The sequence below is a fragment of the Microtus pennsylvanicus genome, chromosome 1 (assembly GCF_037038515.1).
Source record: "Microtus pennsylvanicus isolate mMicPen1 chromosome 1, mMicPen1.hap1, whole genome shotgun sequence".
In the NCBI taxonomy this organism is placed as follows: Eukaryota; Metazoa; Chordata; class Mammalia; order Rodentia; family Cricetidae; genus Microtus; species Microtus pennsylvanicus.
Genome location: NC_134579.1, coordinates 190,456,287 through 190,477,812, shown reverse-complemented (window position 1 = coordinate 190,477,812; position 21,526 = coordinate 190,456,287). Strand labels below are relative to the sequence as shown.

The 21,526-nt window shown below is 45.1% G+C and overlaps 1 protein-coding gene across 5 annotated transcripts in view; it reads left to right on the top strand.

The window, feature by feature from the left end:
* The first annotated feature begins 369 nt into the window (after positions 1-369).
* Positions 370-21,526, top strand: part of Slc2a12 (solute carrier family 2 member 12) — a 68,657-nt gene continuing 47,500 nt past the window's right edge. For 2 of the 5 annotated variants that reach the window (XM_075947735.1, XM_075947726.1), the window contains exons 1-2: positions 381-671; positions 17,246-18,586. In XM_075947735.1, the coding sequence (XP_075803850.1) occupies positions 557-671; positions 17,246-18,586 (1,456 nt within the window). In that variant the 5' untranslated portion in view covers positions 381-556. Of the gene's footprint in view, positions 672-732; positions 892-17,245; positions 18,587-21,526 lie in introns of those variants that run through there. The other 3 variants (XM_075947744.1, XR_012907687.1, XM_075947754.1) reach the window with 3 other exon arrangements.

The window sequence follows — 21,526 nt, the reverse complement described above, 5'->3', positions numbered from 1 at the left end:
CTTTCAAAAAAAAAAAAAAGGAAAGGAAAGGAAAATTAACACACTTTTCCTTCTTTTATTTCTTTACATAAAGTCTTCCTCTGCGAGATTAACTGATACCATCTGTGGGTATTTGTTCCCCACTCTCGGCTTGCAGACTTGCATTTAAATCTTCATGCTTCTTTTTCTAAGCTTCTTTTCAAATTGCAGCAACACAAGAGCAAGCCCTAGCTGGTGGCCAAACACTGCCTCTGCGTCCCAAGTCTTTTAACCTCTTGCTTCCAACTCGCGTCTGAAGGCAAAACAATCCAGGAGCCACGGTCCTCCCCCTGCTCCTGATAGGCTGCTGGGAATAGCAACAGCCTGTGTCACCGAAAAGGGCAAAGCCTTCGGAAATAGAAACAAAGTTGGTTACAAATCACCCTGGCTTTGCCCGGAGGTTCTCCCCCCCCCACCCCACTCGAACCCCTCCCACTCTTCTTTAGCATGCTGCCCATGGGGACCGGGACCACTGCTGTCAGAGCGGTAGGTCGGGGTGGTTTAGTGGCGAGGGAGAAGCTGTAACTTCTACGTGACCATGGTACCTGTTGAAAACACAGAGGGCCCCAATCTGCTGATCCAGAAGGGGAGAGAGGCGGAGACCGATGGCAGCTGTGGAGCCAGCGGCGGCCGGCATCCTGCCTGCGCGGGAGGTAAAGTGAGACCGTGGGGCTGGCTCGGGTGACCGCTAGAGGGGAGAGCCGTCCCCGTGAGCCCCTCGGGACTGTGCGTGTGTGGGAGTGCGGGTGCGCGCGCAACACGGGAGCGCGCTGGGTGCGTGGAGAAAGGAACACAGGGTTTGGTGCGACGTGGAGTGACCCAGAGCTGTACACGTGAGGACTGAAGCCTCCTTGGGACGTTATGTGTTAAAACGTGAGTTACATTCCCGCTACGGCTACGATGGGCTCCATCAATTTGCTTTACGTAACGCAATGCATACGTTCTTCTTTCTTGGAAAGGCGGATCAGAGCCTCATTTGTGAACACACACTTTTTTTTCATTTATTGTCGCAAGTGGACCAAATGTGGAACAAGTGGACGTTGTGAGCATCGCTTTTTAAAAACCAAACTTTTAAGTAGACATCGTACAGTAACTGGTTATGGGAACAACACAACTTTCTTTTTAACTTGTGTTATTCTGTGCTCCAAGTGCCTCATTTTCTTGTCCCTGCTTTCCTGGAGACTTGCCTTTCAAAATGAGATTCACTGAATACTTTTTCCTCCCCAAGGAGAACGTCAGTAGTTTTCATTGTATGCACTAGCCTAGATGATTGTCTTTGCCTCCACATTTACAATCCCCAAACACACATCCCAGGCTTTTTTGTTTGTTTGTTTCTTGGTGCTTCTTTTTATTCATCTAATTGTATAATAAGATACCAAATACAAATGAGCCTCTCCTTCCTACGGTTAATACTTTGATCGGCTCCACATGCTTCCATGATACATTCCGTTGCCAAGCTGCTTAGCAGAATGTCACAAATAGTCACCGAGGCGCGTGGACACAGAAGTCACTCCTTGCTTTTCACCTGGGAATGGGCTGTTTAAGCAGTGGGTTTGCCTCATTTGGGCACGGAATCCACCAAGCATCATATGGAAGTCAAGTGGTCCCATCCCAGGAACAGAGAAGCTGTCTTCCTTTCCTGCCTTGCTCTGGGTTTAGCCTGCTCTTTCTTTCCCATGTCTAGTCAATACTTGGGGCCATCTCTGAATGCGGCCTCTCTCTTTGCCCAGGGCCTTGCAGGCTGACTGGAAAGAGCAGGCAAGGGGAATGAGATGGGCGGTTAAGAGAGGTCTTATCTATAAATTCCTGAGACATGAGCTGCAGGAGACAGCAGAGCTCTGAGCTGGTGCTGACAGGCAGAGGGTCAATTAAATGGAGTCGCGGTGTCACCCTGTCATAATGGAGAGGAACTGCCCAGCCCGGCTCTTGCAACGAGCATTAGAAATGGACTAATTTCTACCACCCACCTGTAATGTCAGTAGGAGGCAGGAGGATGTAGGCCAGCCTGGAGGACGAAGTGAGGCCCTGTCTTCCAACGCACACACGCACACGCATGCACACACACGCATACATGCACACATGCATAGACACGCACACATACACACAATGCACACACACATGAACACACACATACACACAGATGCACAAGTATGTATGCATACACACACGCGCGTGCGCACACACATGCACACACATGCTCTCACACACACACAAGTACACCTTCATATCATGCATTGTACACATTCACAATTATCTCCATGGGAAGTAGTATGTAGATACATGTCTTGAACTTATATGCAGAATTCATTGCAAAGTGCTACTGCTTTTATCACTGTAAAGAAATAGTGAATACCACAATCTATCAAATTTAATTCCAGATGAATCTTTATTATATAGCAGAAAAAAAAACCCTTAAGTTTCCCCTAGCATCTCAGATGAATACAGCTTTGGGTCTTGTTAGATATTGTTTGCATTTGGATGACTAAAAACCCTTTTGGATTCCCCTAAATTGTTTTAACTATCTCTTGACACCTCAGAGCAACCTTATACATATATGTATAAATGTATGATAGAGCTTTGCTGTATGTTTTTAGGAAATCACCTAATTTTCCTTCTCTAATGTTGGATTATATTTTCATTCATTTGAATCAAGAGGTCGATGTTTATCGAAACATTTTCCAAGTGCTCTTTTTGGTGTTTTTGTATTTCAAGCTTATATAATTTCTTTTACCCAGGAAATTCAGAGTATTTCAAATATGCTGACTATCAGCATATTTATGATTTTAAACTTTTTCTATATTTCTAGGTGGAAACTAAAGCAAGCCAAAAGGGGAATAAGGTCTATAACCCAAGTTAAGATGATTAAACCATGTGAGATACTGGGACAAACCAAGAGTGGACAGCAACAAAAGACAGACCACAAACTCTCAGCACCTCCCACCCGTGTCCCCAGTGCTCCTGCACACACACAGAGCATCTTGGCTGGTCTTCCTCGGTCAACTCTTTACTTAAAAAGGAGGGTGCATTGTGGGACTGGAGAGGTGGCTCAGAGGTTAAGAGCACAGGCTGCTTTTCCTGAGGTCCCTAGTTCCATTCCCAGCAACTGCACAGTGGCTCCCAACTACCTATAATGAGATCTGGCGCCCTCTTCTGTCATGCAGGGAAAACATTATATACACAACAAACAGAAAGGCTGCTTTGTATCTGTCAATAATGAGCTTCATTGTTTTTCCAAGAAGCTATGACTCCAAGTGAATACATTGTCAGTGTTCATAGACACATCCTAATGGACCTCCTTCAGTTTCAAGTCCTGGTGCCTCAAGCTGACAGACACAGGTGAAGGGAGACCACACAGACGGCATCTCTCCCAGGGTGGAAGGGGCAAGTTGCCAGAGGCTGGTACAGCTCTAACTTTGGAGATTCCCTGCCTCGGAGCTTTGCTGTCTGCTCCTTCATCCTTAGCTCCCGTGCTTTCCTTATTTTGACATCCAAATTCCTGGCCAGAGAGAGTTCGAGAACTCTCCTTTGTCTCATCATCCCTGGTTTTTCTTCTCTCTTCTGCCTAAAATGGTCAGAAACCAGGAGCAGCGCTTGTTGTCTGAGTTCAGGTTCTTAGCACTGAAGCAAACACTCTGGAACCAGCCAACCCAGAACTGGATGCACAGATCCTCTGGAAGGTCTGTTGTACATCCCTCTGAAGACATCAAAGGCTGGGACTTCAGAATCCCCCCACTAATCAGAACACCCGAAGGAGTTGTCCTTAAAGACTTTAAAGTTGTGGGTGCTGAGCTAACACGTGCAAGTCAATAAACCTGTCCTGGTTGTTCCCTCAGGCTTACCCTAATCTGGAATATCTGAACACAGCTGGTCTGGCTTTCTTGGGCTGCCCACCTGGAAGTGTTCATGGAAAAAACTTGTGGGGGAAATCAGTGCATTTTCAGGGAAGAGAGAATCAGGCTAACCAGTTGGGCCTGATGACAGAGATTTGAATTGTGAGAAGATGGATTGGAACAATAGATCTGTTATCTTGGGCAAAAATAGTGAGTGTCCATGAGCGTGCGCGCGCGCACACACACACCCACACACACATAAAAACTTAAGTAAATGTAATAGTATTTTTTTTAATGACAAAATTGCTGAATCTTAAAACCATGTATTTAACAAATGGCTGGCTGACAGCAAGTTGTAGGTATACATAAGGAAGTGGCAGGATTTGGATTTGTAAGGAACTAGAGGCCTTCTGTATGATAAGACCACTTCGAAAGGTAAACATCTTCCTTTGTGTTCAACCAGCACCTCTTTGACACGGGACATTTTTAACCCCACTTGGAAATCACGTCAGAAGTTCTAACTTGGGACTTTAGTTCAATGTGAGGCTTAAGAAAATGGTTCCTAGGGGACCTCGTTGGAAGGGGCTGCTGGGATTTGCTCTAACACAAAGGCACGGACAGGAAGAGTAGCTCCCTGTCCCTTTCTAAGAACGTACTGTCACCCAGAGAGAATGCAGAGAGGTTGTCCCTTTGCCACAGATCCTGGGCCCACTACAGCCCCAGGAGCAGCAACGGCAGGCACGCAGGCTGTGACAGGGAGTTGGCAGACATGGCCGTAGCTAGGGCTAGAACAACCAGCCAAGCCACCTGTGTGGGCATAGACGTTCCCGACTTACACCTGCATGCTGGAACTGGTTTTTATAACCAGGGTCCCTTCTGATAGGCCATTGCCCCATCCCAGGTCTTAAATATTTCCAACGTTGCCCTGTTCTCTGCCAGACATGCCACAGTCGCTGAAGGAGCAGTTTCCAAGAGCATGCTTAGCGGTAACGAACAGGACTCTCAGGTGAGCTTGGGGGGACATTGCTTATGGACGGTCTAGGGGACACTTAGTGTTCTTGCCCTTTCCCTAGCTGATGGAAGTAGCTCTCAGAACGTCATGGAGTGGCCTGAGCCAAGGCTATGAGGAATCCACCAATCTTAAAATGCAGCTTTAGATTTGTGAAGATTTTATTTTATTTTTAAAGTATCCCAGTAAAGACGCCTCATGGGGAGAGTTTGCTCAGTGAGAGGAACCCAAGTACTGTTTAGATTCCTAGTTACAAACTCCTGAGAACCTGACACAGCCCTCCACCTGGGAGCAGTGAGCTCCCACAGCTGAGCTGAAGCAGCCTTTTACCCAGAGTGTATGAGCAAGAACTGGTTTTGGAAGATTCTGAAGGTGAGCAGCCGGAGCTCCCTCTGTCCATTTTTCCTTGAGAGCGGACTTTGCCAGAGGAGTGCATTACCAAGTGACTTAAAAAGCACCAAGTTTTGGGGCTGAGAAAGGGGCGAGCTGCATAACTTTTCCAATCTTCCCCAAGGACTCTGCAAAATACCAAATGAGGACAATTTCTCATCTGGGAGTCCCTCGAAAAAATATCCAATTTCAGTTCCAGCCACAGACACTGAATGCTCTCAAAATACTTCTCAGCTGAAATGGAGTCAAATGACCAGCATCGTAAATCATAAACTCTCACGAGCTATTCCTATTTCATCCGGGTTTGTTTGGTTCACTGACATGGTTTTCCTTTCTACATGATAGCACATACATTTGTACGTTTGCTAAGTGGCTATGTCTCAGTGACATGCCAATTGTTTATGTATTTAGTACAAAAGCAGTAAGACTGAAATAGCTTACCAATCATTCTAATGCCAGCCAGTTCCATTATATTTGAGGAGTGACTCACTTCAAGAGACGTGTCAGGGAGAAAAGTACACTCCTTCGATTGGACTTACAGCAATGTGTTTCTTTTCATAAACAACTGCAATTTAACTTCACACTCAACTGTGATCCTCTTGGAAATAATTGTCTCTTGAGAAGCTTGTGAGTCAACTGTTAATGTTGTCCCGGGCCATAGGCAATGTCCACATAACTTCACATACCATGTTTTCACATGCTTGTGGACCTTGGAGTTGGGAGCTATGAGGCGAGCTGATTTGGAAGCCTGCTTGAAATAGCATCTTAAGCTTCAGATGTGTAAGACTTTTTAAGAATAGAGGGGGGAAAGTTGCAAATAGGATCAATTTGCACAGCAAGAGGGCATTCCCATGCTAATAAAATATTTCATATCCAATGGGAACTAAACTGTAGAAACGCACAAGGCAAGAACCATAGGAAAAAAATGATTTTTGGAGATGCAACTCCATTATCAAGGGAAATGGGTTTTAAAAACAAGGGAATCCACAAATATAAAAAAAAAGCATGGTTGCTATACTGGACGTAAATAAGGCATCGTCTTATTTCCTGTGATGTCATATAAGTAACTGTTTCAACCTTTTGCCTTCTTTTTTTGATAGGTTAGTTAAATAAAGACCCATGTGATGTCTATACTTTTTGTGATTGGATTTGGTGCCAGCTGTCTCTTGTGTGGTCATCTCTGTCTCTCTGTCTCTGTCTGTCTGTCTGTCTGTCTGTCTGTCTCTCTCTCTCTCTCTCTCTCTCTCTCATTGTCTTGCTCCCTAGTCTCTCTTGCTCCTGTTAGTTGCTGAAGGGATCAAGTGGTTTGTTCCTGTAGTTTCCTGTCGTGTGTGTTTGGCCGTTTGGATCCTGGTGAGTTAGTACAGCATGTTCACTTCAGCCCTGTGTTTACATTACCGGTTGACTCTTCAGGCTCTGACAGGTGTAGGCTCCTTACCGAGGGAGTGAGCCTATCACTGGAGCTACAGAGACTCTGATGCTATTAGTGCTTGGTGATAGACACTGATGCTGTTACCAGGTCCAGAGGTTCTTAAATCTATTCTCTCAGTCTCCCATCTCAGGCCTGAAAGAGTTCTTTGTCCTTTGATAGGTGTAGAGTCGAAGCCTTTTGTATTTTTTTTTCTTTTTGAGATCAGCTTTAGCTCCTGTCAGACCCCCACCTGGTTCCATTTTACATCAATTCAGATTAAAAAGACTTGTGTGAAATGAGTATCATGGACGAAGTACTTCAATGACAATGTCTCTTTTAATTAGATTTCTTAAAATTTATTTATTTTTATTTTATTGGTGTTTTGCCTGTGTGTGTGTCTGTGTGAAGGTATTGGATCCTGGACTTAGACAGCTGTTATGTGGGTGCTGGGGGTTGAACCCAGGACCTCTGGAAGAGCAGTCAGTGCTCTGAACTGCTGAGCCATCTCTCCAGCCTGCACAACATCCCTTCTAATCTCGTAATAGCCACTAAAGTGAGATTAACCCCATTTCACATACAGAGTCAGGAGCCGAGCAAGATCAGCTGATGCTCACCATGTACTTGCTGTCATCCAACAGCCGTTCTCCCAGCACTATGAATTGAGAAATATTATTTAATCCTCTGACCGAGGTCACAGAGGAACAGAAAGTGTAAGTCTTGCTGATCTTGTCAAAGTCTAGCCACTAACTAATCAGGCCCTCTGTTTCTAGCCTAGGCCTTCACTTCTGAGCCCCAGGTTTCTAGGGAGAGGCAAAGTGTTCTGCTGTCCATGCCACAGAAAGAGTTGGTGGCAGTCCAGACTCCAACTGCTGACTCGCGCATCTTGACCAATCAATCATACAACCAGCACTTGACCAATCAATCATACAACCAGCTCTCTTTCAACTTCCTGACCTGCCCAGTTCAGGACTGCAGTTGAACTCATTTCAGGACTTGGCTGCATTCTACATTAGTGACTCCCCTTAGTTTCATGTTTTTTTGTTTTTTTCTCTATGAGATTCTAAGTTCCTGGGCTGAGGAAAAGAGGACCTGGGCTAACTTTCCACTATCCATGTAAAAATGCCAGGCATGGTCGCATGCACTTGTAACTCCAGCACCGGGGAGGTGGAGGGTCTTTGGGGTTTGCTAGCCAGTCAGTCTAGCCTCATTGTGAGGTGCAGGCCAGTGAGATCTGATCTCAAAGGGCATTCCTGAGGATGACAACTGGGGTTGTCTTCTGGCCTCTACATGCACCCCCAGTATGCACCCTCCCCCCTCCAAGCTTGCACACACACAACCATAAAAGATATGATAAATTCATGAATAGCGTATATTCTTTGACCCATCAGAGCTCTTAGCTGACTGACAGCGCTTGGAAAGTTCTGCATAATTCATGAATTATGCTTCTCTATATTATAGCATGAATGTCAGAGATGTTGTGTGTATAGTACAAGGATCGCCACCAGTGGTATCCTGGGGACCTTGGTGCTCATTGAAGTCACCAAAGCTGGTAGTGCTGAACATCAAGATAAGCTTGGTCTACCGTCTGTGCCCAAGACAGGGCTACACATGGTATGCGTGTGATTGGTCAGTGCACAAGATGAATAAAGAAGTGATTAAGATATGTACTGCCTAGTGTCATGCTGATCAACTATGGACTGTATGACAGGTTATATATAGGAGGTTATAGCAAACCTTCCAGGATGTCTTTTGATGTTAGACATACAGATGCTATTGTGATATATTTGTCTACAATACATGGTACTGTGACATGACATATATATGTATATATATATACATACACACATACATATATACACATACACACACAAAATGTATATGTATTTCTTTTCTACTTTTTTCAATTCTTTTAAGTAAGAGGGACTATGTATTTCTTTCTTTGTTGGATGCTTTGTAGTTGTCACAAGGGGCTAAAAGTTACTCTGTTAAATAACAATTTAAAAACTCACCAGGTCCAAGACCCTGGTCTAGAGCTCCAGGTCAGAAGCAGTAAAGAATGGAGGTCATGTCCCACAAAGCAAGGCAGAGAACAATGACAGAAGACACTTGATGTCAAGCTCTGGCCTACACACACACACACACACACACACACACACACACATACACATGCACGCACACGCACACACACACGCACGCACACACACACCTATACATTTTTTGAAAAAAGTGTAACTGAGAACTGAAGACAGTAGGTTTGTAGAACGTTCTAACGGGAGAAAATAGGTAAGATGGAAACCGAGGAAAGAGGATGACACATCCGGGGAATGGCGAGGGATTCCAGTTGATGGGAGCAGTGGGCATGGGGCAGGGAAAGCAGACAACAGAGGAATCCAGAGCTGCATGCAGGGACTGCCGGGAGCTTGGTGTGCGGCAAGGAGAAACTGCTGGGAAACAGCCTTCAGTAGTTTAGAAAAGGCCACCAGAGTGACTTCAACTTTTCCAACTCTCGAAGGTCGTCAGGCTTTCAATAAAAGTAAAGCTTGGCCCAGCCCTCTATCCATTCAATCCTGAAGCCCCCAGACTCCCTACCTTTGCTTCTGCCCTCAGGCACAGAGTCGCCAAAGGACTTGTGACTTTTCTGATTCTTCCTGCCCCAGCTTTTTTGTTTTCCCTGGATCCCTGCCTTTCCCTCACAGCAGTAGAATGGTGGTCCTATCCCTGCTACAGCTTTTAAGAACTCTGTAGCCTTTCCCCTCCCTGTTCCCAAATCCCAGCCACGCAGGCTCTTCAGAAAGTGACTGCTGAGCTCTGTGACTGGTACACAGTCACATTCTTCAAGGTCTCTGGTCACAGCCACTGCAGGAAATCTATTGCAAATTTGGCTTTTTAAATCTTCGGGTCCCTCATCAAATTGGGCCCTTGGCTTCTTTTCCCACCCTTGTCCCTGCACATCCACAACATATCCTACCTGTTTCTTCCATTGCTCCTATGTCTTGCATTTTTAGCTCTTCTTTATTCCTGCCTTCCTACTTCTCTCTCTGAATTTTTCCTCATAGTATGAAGTATTTCAGTCTTTTCTCCCTTTGTCTCCCTGGTCCATCTGTCCATTGGCAGACTTCCCTGTGAGCAGCTCTCTCAGTGCCTGTGTGACCATGCAGGCCTACATTTTAAAAAAGAGCTCTTTCTAAAGTTACCCCCATTATAGGATTTACAATATTACTTATGTTCTTCCCACCTCATTGCCCTATTTAAGGATTTACAGAGCACAAAGGAGCCAGGTGCAGGGGTGCACTGTCATAGTCCCAGTCACACACGGGAGGTAAAGACAGGAATATCAGGAGTTGAAGGTCTTCCTTGTCTACATAGCAAGTTCAAGTCCAGTCCAGGCTACCTGAGATCCAGTCTCGAAAAACAAAACAAACAAGACAACAACAGCCAAGCCCACAAGAGGGCAACTTTTCAATCATTTTTAAATAGAAAAACAACATCCAATCCTCTTATGGTTTCTTTGTGACTTTGTATTTATTAACTAGAAAATGCGGCAGAAGACTCCTCCTATGTATGTGAAACAATTGTCCATACATTTGAAATTCTGTAAAACGAAAGGTATGTTACTATTAAAAGAAAAACCTGTTAAATAGTCACTCACGGGAATTCTAAGACAATATGGATTTTCAAACGTCTGTATCTTAACATAGTTCCCACATTCTAAGAAATTCCATCTAGAAACATCAGAGGCGGCTAGGCAGGATGGCTGTGGGGTTTGTTTTTATTAAATTCCTCTTAGCCATCTATTGAAAACCTACGTAGACACAGAAACACACGCAAAATGGTAGCAGCCTTAAAAACCGGACACAGTTGTCAGGGAGTAAGGTGCATCACTGAGTAAAAGGAAGATGCTCCAGAAATGTCTAAGGCCAGGGAGTGACATGTTGGACTCCTGAGAGGTTCTGCTGCAGATGCAGAAGGTCAAAGGAGAGCAACTCCACAGGAGCCGACTTCTCTGAGGGTTGAGTGTATCGCTCTTCCCACTCTGTTCATCATCATTACTTCTTTCTGCACTTCTTCATCACTGTGATTTTCAGGACTTCCACAAGTCTGGCCAGGGCTGGAAATAGCATCTGTGCTTTAAGATAGGCAGAGAGGGGAAGGGAGAGGAAGGGAGAGGAAGGAAGAAGAAAGGAGAGGAAGGCAGGGGGGAAGGGAGAAGAAGGCCAAGGAAATCACTGGAGACACCAAACCCAACAGGGACATCTTCATTGAATACATTTGAAGTTGAAATAAATTCTTTGATGCATTAAGCCCCTGGTTTTTAGGTCTTCAGGTTCTTGTAGTAAAAGGCATCATAATGGGCTTATGAATTAAAAAAAACAATGAACTCAGAAAATCTGGTACTTGGCCAGTATATTCCAAATCCAATAGAGAAGAGTGAGGTTTTATTTTTCCCCCACTTTTACCAAAAACATAAATTTTAGAAAGTTAATTTTGTTCTCAAAATAAATTTTATAACAATGGATTACAAAAAAATTAATGGAGTGTCTGTATTAGGTGATTGTTATTTAACTATAACTAAGCACCCAAGGCAGATGTTTAGTTATAGTTATACTTTGTTTATTTAAATACTTCATTTATTTAGCTTATGTTTTTAGAGGCTGGAAGTCAAAAGGCTGAGGACCTCCCTTAGTCTGGCTAGTTGTGGGGATCAAAAGGTTATAATGTTGGGAGCACATATGAGAGGGGAAAACATCTTATAACAAACCAGAAAGCCAAAGGAAGCACAAGGTCAGGATCAGGCGTGCATAAGAACTCATTCACACCAAAGCTCATAGTAGAGATGTATATGGTGGTGCGTGACTGTAAGTCCAGCATGTGCTACATGGAAGCAGAAGGTTCCAGGAGTTCAAGGTTATCCTTAGCTACGAACTAAGTTTAAAGTCAGCGTGGGCCATGTGAGACCCTGTCTTTAAAACATGAAGAAAGAGAGAAAAACAAAGCAAAAAAACCCATTCTGCAACATCAGTACCATTGTCATTGGTATTCCCTGTCATTGACATCAGTACTCCCTGTCATTGTCATGAGTACTCCCTGTCATCGACATCTGTATTCCCTTTCATTGTCCTCAGCATTCCCTCTTATTGGTAAGGTTCCTTATGATCTACGGACCTTCCACTGGAATAACCACCTCCTGAATTACCACACTGGCATCAAGCCTCCAACATACAGATATCTAAGGGACTAACAACATTCAAACTATGGCAACATCTGATGAGGACTGGAGGAATGAAAGTGTAAGCAAACAATGTTTTTATCCTCCTTCCTGGAAAAGTCAAACAATAGTAGCTGTCAGGGAGGTTAAGTTTCCATTGGTCTGGGTCTTGCTGGGTGCTGGAGGGACAATTAGAGGTGCTGAAGTGGGATTCTGCTTTGTATGCTCTGAATATCACTGGTTAATAAAGGAACTGCTTTGGGCCTATAGCAGAGCTGGTGTGTGTGGGGGGGACTAAACTGAATGCTGGGAGAAAGGAGGCGGAGTCAGGGAGAAGCCATGTAACACTCCCCCCCCATCAGAGACAGATGCTGGAACTTTAACTAGTAAGCCACAGCCACTTGGTGATACACAGATTGATGGAGATGGGTTAAATTAAGATGTAAGAGTTAGCCAATAAGAAGCTAGAGCTAACGGGCCAAGCAGTGATTTAAATAATAAGTTTCTGTGTGATTAATTCGGGGCTGAGCAGCCAGGAACCAACAAGTGGCCTTCTTTACAAGGTGCAGGTAAGGAGAAGGCCTGTAGGAGATAGACAAAAGCTGGTGCCCAGTATGTACCACCACTGGGCCACTACACATCACAGCAGCATCTTGGGGCTTGGGAACTCCGTACTACAGCTCTCCATGGGATGTGGCCTCTAAAAGCTTGTGTACACTCAGGGTCTGTGAGTTTGTGTGCCGCAGTGTTCTGGCTCAGCCAGACTCCCTCCGTCATGAGCCATCCTAGAGCCTCTCTGCCCGTGCTGTGCACCCTCTGGTTGTCAGTGTTTCAGGCCTAAGGCCACACCGGCGTGACTACATGACTACCTGTCACCTGGGCACTATAGGCTACAAACACACCGTTAATATTAACCAAAGAAGGGAAATCTAAGAGATTCTGAAGATGTGGGGATCTTTGAGCTTCACCCACAAAGATGACTAAGATTCCTGGAACGGATAGTGCTGATGAAGCTCACTGGTGGATTATGGGAGGTAGTGCAGGGTGAAGAGCTGCACAAGTCCGGGAAAGAATGTAGAAGTTTCTGGAAATAGTAGATGATGTATAGCTGGGCCAGAGGATTTGGTCCTTGCAGAGTGATGCAGGGAAGGGAACGGCTAACAGTGAGTGAGAGCTGGAAGTCACACAGAGCCGCCTCATACACAAGGCTAGGCTCCTGGAACCCAGGTACGCACATGACTATAGTCCCTGCAGTAATGTGATAGCAACAAGCTAATAATTGTTCTGACAATGTTTTGGAGATGCTGGCAGTATGCTATTCAAGTAGCAAGCATGTCTGGAATTGTAAAAGGCAGCATGCTAGCAGTATCGAATACAGCTATGTGAAGGAGAGGGAACAGGAAGAGCCTTCTGCAGCGCTGTGTCTAGCCACAATGTCAGCAAACACTGATTATCCTGCCAGGTGCAGAAGATTAAGAATGAGACTAGAGAAGTGTGGAGAACAGAACTCGACCTTCCAAGTTAATTTTCAGCCTAAAAGCAAGGATGATTAGGTCCAGGGACCAGTGCCTCTCACGGGACAGGCCTCCTGTGAAGTCTTTGCACAGAGGGGCTGGACGAGCCAGCAAAATGCAGCTAAGCAGGGTAATGACAGCACTAACGAGGGTCTTCCCAGAGTGGTAGCACTTGAGGTGGCCGTTGAAAGATGAGTTGGGATCAAAGGAACCCCGGGGCGAAGGAGCCAACAGCCGTGAACACAATGGTCGGGCCGCTTGAGGGGTAACTGCAAGTTTTTTTTCTCAGAACAATACACGGAGGAGGGCTCCTTAAATCTGAGAAGCTTTCACAGTTGGTCAAGTTGTATAATTACCTGGCTGCTTGCCAAGGAAACCTGTGCTTGCATGCTTTTCAGCCCACTGTGGGATTTAGTGAGGCGGCAAGTATCTATTGTGTGCCCATTACGTCCGTAGGCCAGGACTGGCGTCTGGGGGAGAAAGAGAAGAAGAAAGCCGGCAGAAACTCAGATATTGTGGAAAATGGAGCATCTCGCCTCGAGTGTGGGCTACAGTCATGGTTTCGTGTGACTCACTGCGAACAGAGACAGGGAGGCTATTGTTGTGGCGGCCAGAGCCGCTGTCCCCTGCCCAGTGCCACCTGTCAGCCGGCTCTGTGTGTCCCGTGAAACTTGGAGCTCCTTTGCACACGGCCTCTTGATGGTGACCGCATCTTCATATCACCTTGGGAAGGGGTCCTCACTCAATCAAAAGGCACCAGGGTTTTTCTGGTGCAGGTGTGGGCCTTCCAACAAGGTATCCAGAAGACACAGGGACAAGCAAAACCCAATGGCCTGTGGGTTCCTGATGGTCTCTGTGTCTGCCATGAGTTGTCTACCTGATTCTTGCCTCAGCTTAGGAAGCTGAGACTCCCCTGTGGCACTTTTACTGAGAACAGCAATCTGGAAAAGGGGCATCTGGAAGCAGGGTGGTGACAAAATGCTTTGGGATGTTGGACGTAAGCTTTTAACTTGACATCAAAGAGTGGCTTTTGTTGCTGAGGTTTTGTTTTTACATTAATTTGGGGTGTTCTTCTTCTCTGCTCTAGCCATGGCTATCTCTCAGACCATCCATCTGCCCCAAACTCTTCCATTTGTGTTTTGACAAACCCAAACTTTGTCTCCTGCCGTCACCTCAGACTACCTCCAATTTCATTCTCTTCATGGTCAGCTTTCTTAGAAAAGTTATATCTACTTTCTACTTTCTATAGGATAGCATTTTGTTGCTCATATCATTAATCAACAGTAGGTCTAAGAAAAGGTCATGCTGTGTCTCTCTTTTGTGACTTTTTTATGAGAAAGCAGTACCAAGATATATGCTCTGTTGGAAGTCCTCAGGAGTCACGGGTGGCCATCTTGGAAGCATTATACACTGAACTAGAATTCAAAGCCCAATGGGACGGATGGGACAGCCTCAGGGTGAATGGGAACTTCTGTTGTCGTAAGTCCCAGCAGTAAGGTCAGGATAATAGTTTGGGATAGGGCTCCTTGAACGACACAGTGGGGACAATTCAGATTTGTAACAGCTAAGTCCCTAATTCGTACACTGTTGGTAAGATCTCCCCATGGGGCTGAGGTCATCGAACATCGTACTGCCAGGTTTTATCCTTTTAATGGCAAATTGGCCAGGGTTAGATAAAGCAGAATGATAGCTAATGAGAGAATAATACGCTGTGGTGTACACAGGTTAAAGTAAAATGTTTCAGCAGTTTCTAGAGAAATGCTATCATTATTCACCGAATAGTTATAGTCAGTGTTCCAGGTCTAAAGGACATTGACAAACTGGGGTGGCTTCCGGGCATATCCCTGTTTCTCAGTGTTTTGTGCTCTGGCTAAGGTAAGAGGCAAATTATCTAAGTCCAGAAAGCAGCAGCAGGAGCCAGGCCCCTCTTTTGTAAGGAGTGGATCTTTCCAGACCAGACCACACAAAGCTACCATCCTATCCACCCCTGCAGATCTCTCCAAGGCAGAACAGTAGAGCATCCAAGGAGGGGGCCCTCCAGTCACCGCAAGTCCCCTTTGTAGAAAAAGACTCTTTCACATCTTCCAAGAGGGAAAGCAAGGAAGGGCAAGGTGGTAGGGACAGTCTGTTCCCTAAGCTGTTTCAGCTGTCAGTTCCGCTACATGCTTAACTTGTCCCTGGCTACCCCATCATTATGAACAGCCGCTTTGCTGCCTCACCCGGTCTGCCTCCAAGGTTTCACGCTAGAGAATTACCAACCACATCGATCAGTACAACAGAGGCTAGTTACCAGTTGACAGACACATGCACACACAAGTGCGTACAGCAAGCAAAACTAAAATAAGAGATAGTCCGGCTAATACAGTGTCCTTGGGTTGGCAAGACAGCTCTGCAGGTAAAAGTGCTTGTCACACAAAGCTGGATGCCTGAGTCTGAGCCCCGGATCTCAAGATGGAAGGAGGGAACTGACCCCCGAAAGTGGTCCTCTTTCCTAAACATTTGCACATAGCACACTTTATCACACACGCGCACACACCACACACACACACTCACACATACACACAAAGAATACACTGTTCATATCCAGTTGTGAAGATTCCACCTGATTTTCTTTGCAGTGGAGGAGTTTGTTGATGGGAATGTTTTAAGACCATCTGGGGGAAAAGGTGTGTCTGGAAACTGAGGACATGAATGAATCTGTAAGCAACTAAGTCATTTCATATGTTCTAAAGCAAAGCAAAGATTAATAAATAAGAGAAATGTCATCAGGTGGTTAAATTTCTTGAAGGCTAAGACTATGATGTGGATCATTTTATTATTCTCTCATTTATCTTACTATTTATGGCTTGCTTCCTTCCTTCCTTCCTTCCTTCCTTCCTTCCTTCCTTCCTTCCTTCCTTCCTTCCTTCCTTCCTTTCTCCCTCCCTCCCTTCCTGTCTCCCTCCCTCCCTCCCTCCCTCCCTCCCTTCCTTCCTTCCTTGACATCTTTTGTAGCCCAGGCAGACTTTGAATTCCCTATATAGCCAAGGATGGCCTTGAATTTATGTTCATCTTCCCTGCATCTCCAGAGTGCTAGGCTTATAGGCCTGTGCACCAAGCTCAGTTTTTGTGCATTGCTGGGGACTGAACCAAGGGCTTTGAGCATGTTAGGTAAGGATGCTACCAACTGGCTTACAACACCAGCCTCAACTTATTTATTTATTTTTAATTGCCCAGTCACTTTGCATACGCCACTAAATTCCTGGAGGTGGCAAAGAACTTGTTCAATGACTCCCATGAGCACGGGCAAAGGCCCACCCAGTACAGACTGATGGTGGCCTCTGAGGAATTGAAGGCAAGAGCCTCGGGGGCTGGTTTCTGTGGGCTCCACATAGCCAGGAACCCACACCTTCTTCTAGAGGTCCCTTCTCCCCTATCTATCTGCCCTCAGAAGTTTGTCTTTAGAGAACTGGGCTGGGCTTGGACAACCAGGCTATCAGGACATCTAATCCAATGCCAAAGGCACACACTAGCAGCTAACCATTTTGTTCAGTCCTTATCACCTGCCAGCTGCTTATCTTGTAAAGCTACTTACTCTTGACTGAAAACAACACCAACATCCTAGCCAGAAGGAAGCCAGACTTCATAAACACCTTCGTGACTCGTCTCCTAAATAACAAAGAAAAAAAATGATTTTTCATTCTGTTGTGAATTATCTTTGACGGTGTACTATTTTTACCATGGCGCATTAATTTACCACGTTGTGTGCATGAGTGTCTAAAGTCAAGGTTATGAAAGTCTGACCCAAAGGTAAGTCTCCATTTGGATAGGGCATGTTTGAAATGATCTCTGTGAACTGATTTCACGATTTCCTTTTTCTGCTTGCAGATTGCAGCATGTTCACCTTCCTGACATCTGTCACTGCAGCCGTCAGCGGCCTCCTGGTGGGTTACGAACTGGGGCTCATCTCTGGAGCCCTTCTTCAGATCAGAACCCTGTTAGCCCTGACCTGCCACGAGCAGGAAATGGTCGTGAGCTCCCTGCTCATTGGGGCGTTCCTGGCCTCTCTCACTGGAGGCGTGCTGATAGACAGGTATGGGAGAAGGCTCACCATCATCCTCTCATCGTGCCTCCTAGGACTCGGAAGCTTGGTCTTGATAATGAGCTTGTCCTACACTGTCCTTATTATGGGACGCATTGCCATCGGGGTATCCATTTCCTTGTCTTCCATTGCTACTTGTGTGTACATCGCCGAGATTGCTCCCCAGCACAGAAGAGGCCTCCTTGTGTCCCTGAATGAGCTGATGATTGTCATCGGTATCCTCTTCGCCTACATTTCAAACTATGTGTTTGCCAATGTCTTCAATGGTTGGAAGTATATGTTTGGTCTTGTGATTCCCCTGGGGCTTTTGCAAGCAATTGCTATGTACTTTCTTCCACCAAGTCCTCGGTTTCTGGTGATGAAAGGGCAAGAGGAGGCTGCCGGCAAAGTCCTCGGGAAGTTAAGAGTGATCTCAGACACCACTGAAGAACTCACTTTGATCAAGTCTTCCTTGAAAGATGAGTATCAGTATAGTTTCTGGGATCTGTTTCGCTCCAAGGACAACATGAGGACCCGAATCATGATAGGTCTGACACTGGTATTTTTTGTACAGACCACTGGCCAGCCAAACATACTGTTCTATGCATCAACTGTCTTGAAGTCCGTTGGCTTCCAGAGCAATGAGGCAGCCAGCCTCGCCTCCACTGGGGTTGGAGTGGTCAAGGTGGTTAGCACCATCCCAGCAACCCTCCTTGTGGACCATGTTGGTAGCAAAACCTTCCTCTGCATTGGCTCCTCTGTGATGGCTGCTTCACTGTTGACCATGGGCATTGTGAATCTCAACATCAACATGAATTTCACCAATATCTGCAGAAGCCATAGCCCTCTTAACCAGTCCCTAGAGGAGCCTGTGTTCTATGCAACCGGGAACCTGTCAACTGGCAACAACAGTCTTGGGGAGCACTTTAAAGGAGTCCCCCCACACAGCAAGGGCTCATTCATGCCTATGGGACAGGGCATGGAGCAGAAAGGGGAGATGACCCTCACATCTTTACCAAATGCTGGACTGAGCCAAACTGAACACCAGGTAGTCACAGACCCTGCTGTTGTCCCGGCTGCTTACAAATGGCTGTCCTTGGCCAGCTTGCTTGTGTATGTTGCTGCTTTTTCAATTGGTCTAGGACCCAGTAAGTACTTCATTTCTTATTCCTTTTTCTTTTTCACTTGATAATTGCCTTTAATCGGTTCAAGCAATCTATTAAGATAGACTCTTGTAAGTATAAGGTGCAGATGAGCATGCTAGTGGTCCCTGATGGTCTGCAAAGGTGGAAAATGTGCCTCATGTATTCCTCCTTCTGAAAAGCACAAAGCCAAGTTTGTTCAAAGGATTGGTTACTCATCACTGTCCTCATCATATGAGCACACTTTAGCACAATTGACTAGATGTGAATCAGACCTAGCAAGAGATTCATTGCTCAAAGGTATTGTAGTTCTTTTTGAATGCAATTTTATTGAGATCGCATTATATTCTGATTCTCTTTATGGGTGGACGGAAAAACAATTATGTAGATTTTCTGAAAGATACGATTGATGCATTTCAGTAATGATGAATTAGAAGTGAATGATGAGATGGGAAGAAAAATTTTCTTATTTCTTTGAGTAATTTTTTTTTTTACTAGACCAGTTTCCTGGGGAATTTCATGTTCTTTCATTAAATGGGGGAATGAATGTGTAGTTAGTTCCATAGAACACAATGCAAATGGACAATTGACAGGGCCCTGCCTACAAGGCTCTTGCATTTTCTAGACTTGGACTGTGCAAATTCAGGGAGGCACTTGCTGAGATAGTTTGCTTATTTCCCTTCTGTAGTTTTTTGCCCCACAAGGACTCGCTACCTTTTTGTAGGGAGGTTGTGGAGGTAGTGTTTCTCTAACATTCTCTTCTCAGATTTGATCATCCTCCAACTGCCATCGCTTTTCTTGCCTTCCTCTTTTTCTCCTCCCTCTTCCTCCCCTTCCTCAACCCCTCTATTACGTAGAGTTAATTTTGGAACTAACTATAAGGATCATGGTGATAAATGTTCTCTAATAAAGGGAACTGTTTCCAGTCTCAGACCAAGAGGCATGCATAGGCTCCCCATTGAAGAAGGGATTTCCTGGAGGAATGTCGTTTCTGGCCATGTAAAGGAGTTTCTAGAAAGAAGACATACCCTAGCCATCCACTGCTAATTCATTAACTATGTATTCAGGTGATGTCTGTCAGGGGACTTGGCTATTACTCACAGGGAGCCATGCTCGATGCTGGGAAACAGTCATGAACAGACCAGACCCTGTTCTCATCTCCTAAGAGACTAGTTGACTAGCCTACGGTATATCCCCTGTGCTGGCCTCTTATCATCAACCAGCAGAGTCGGCTTGCTTGATCTCAGTTAACTAATACTTTTGAACATGATGCTTTAGCCTCTCCTGCCCCAAAAGCTACTACCTCATTGTTTAAATTTTAGGGAAATGGGAGATGGTGGCGGGGAGGAGGCAGAAATCCTTAATAAATAAGTAAATTTAAAAAAAAATAAATTTTACACCTACTTCTAAAATACCACTTTCTAGATATGATTTTTTTTTTTAAATTCCAGACAAGTAGAAAGGTCTGGTGGACCCTGTCCTGTGTCTAGTCAGCTGAAGCAATTCAGGACTAAGCAGCTATAACTAAGTTGAGTAGTTAGAAGGAGGCAATCTTCTGGTACCATACGTACATAGATTTCACCACATATACTGTGAAGAAGCAGATAGGTTAAATATTACTATACTGTAGCATCTGATTAGTCTGTCTCATTATTCATCCTGATTATTAAGACATGATATAGCTTGTTTTCAGAAAGTTGTTCACCCATGATATATGTATGTGACCGCTCTGGTTCTTCAAACTAATGGCAGCTGGGGAGCCATGATTTGTATATTTTTATTTCAAGAAAGACGTCATATTCTGTAGGAGAATAGGTATGGGTGTTATCATATACTGAAGGACAATGTGACCTTGTTCGTGATACTTTCCTGTATAAGAAAGTACAGTGAGGTTTGTTCCTCTGATAAATGCTACATGGTGGTTATGAATCTACTGGGTTTCTTTGCCAGAATTTTTTGTCTTCTATGTTCGTCATGAAGCCAAAAATGTTTATTTCGTATAACTATTTTTTAATCCAATTCTTTGAATTATCAAGGGCTACCTTAGAATCTGAGAAAAATCGTAAACCAGGAATGCCTTCGTGGTTTTAACTCAGAGACCCGCTTCAGCTGAAAGAGTTGATGCTGGTATCATAAGAGAGTCATTGATCTCGGACTGTTGGGATCAATCTATGTAGGGAGTGGAGGAAGCCCTGAGTGAGTGGAGTCCTGAGTGAATGAATAAGGCATGTCCATGGCTCAGATGCCAGTGGCCCACAATAAATTGGCAAAGCCATTACCCATCTGGGTCAGGCAAAGCTCTCCTCAAAGTCTGGGTCTGTGTGTTTATGAACCATTGACCAGTGTGTGCAACACCCAGCTACTGCAGCTTCCTCTTCTCTGTTTCCAGCTTGGGACTGTTCACCTACAGAGAGCCCGACAGAGACTAGCTAATTCCCACCCCACCCCCATACTGTGCATAGTAAATGCTCTGAGGTTCAGGTTGTCAGTGGTTGGAGAATCTCAGCTCCACTCTGCCTCCAGCTTCATTGTACATGTATCTGTGTGTCTGTCTTTTCTTCATTTTCCTGCTGCCCCTCGCCAGGGTTCAGAGACCCAAGCCACTCAGGACATGGACAAACCTATTCGCCATTAGAGCTTTTCAGCATGATGTCACGCTTCTCTCTAGATTTTAGGACATTTTGAATGCAGCAGATTCTCTGTTCCAGCATGTCACTTGCTATCTCATTGCATTAGAACAGAGTTCTTCTCTGTAGGACATCGAGTTTGATTTTTGGAAACAATTAGAACCTTTATGCTCCCGTAAAGGGTACTCTGCTCTTGTACCTTCAACTTAGGGTTAGGTATTGGATATGAAGGCTGCCCCCTCCAGAAGCTCATGTGTTGAAGGGCTTGGTCCTCAGCTGTGGATCCAATTTCCCTTTGGTCTTGAGAGTAAATGTTAAT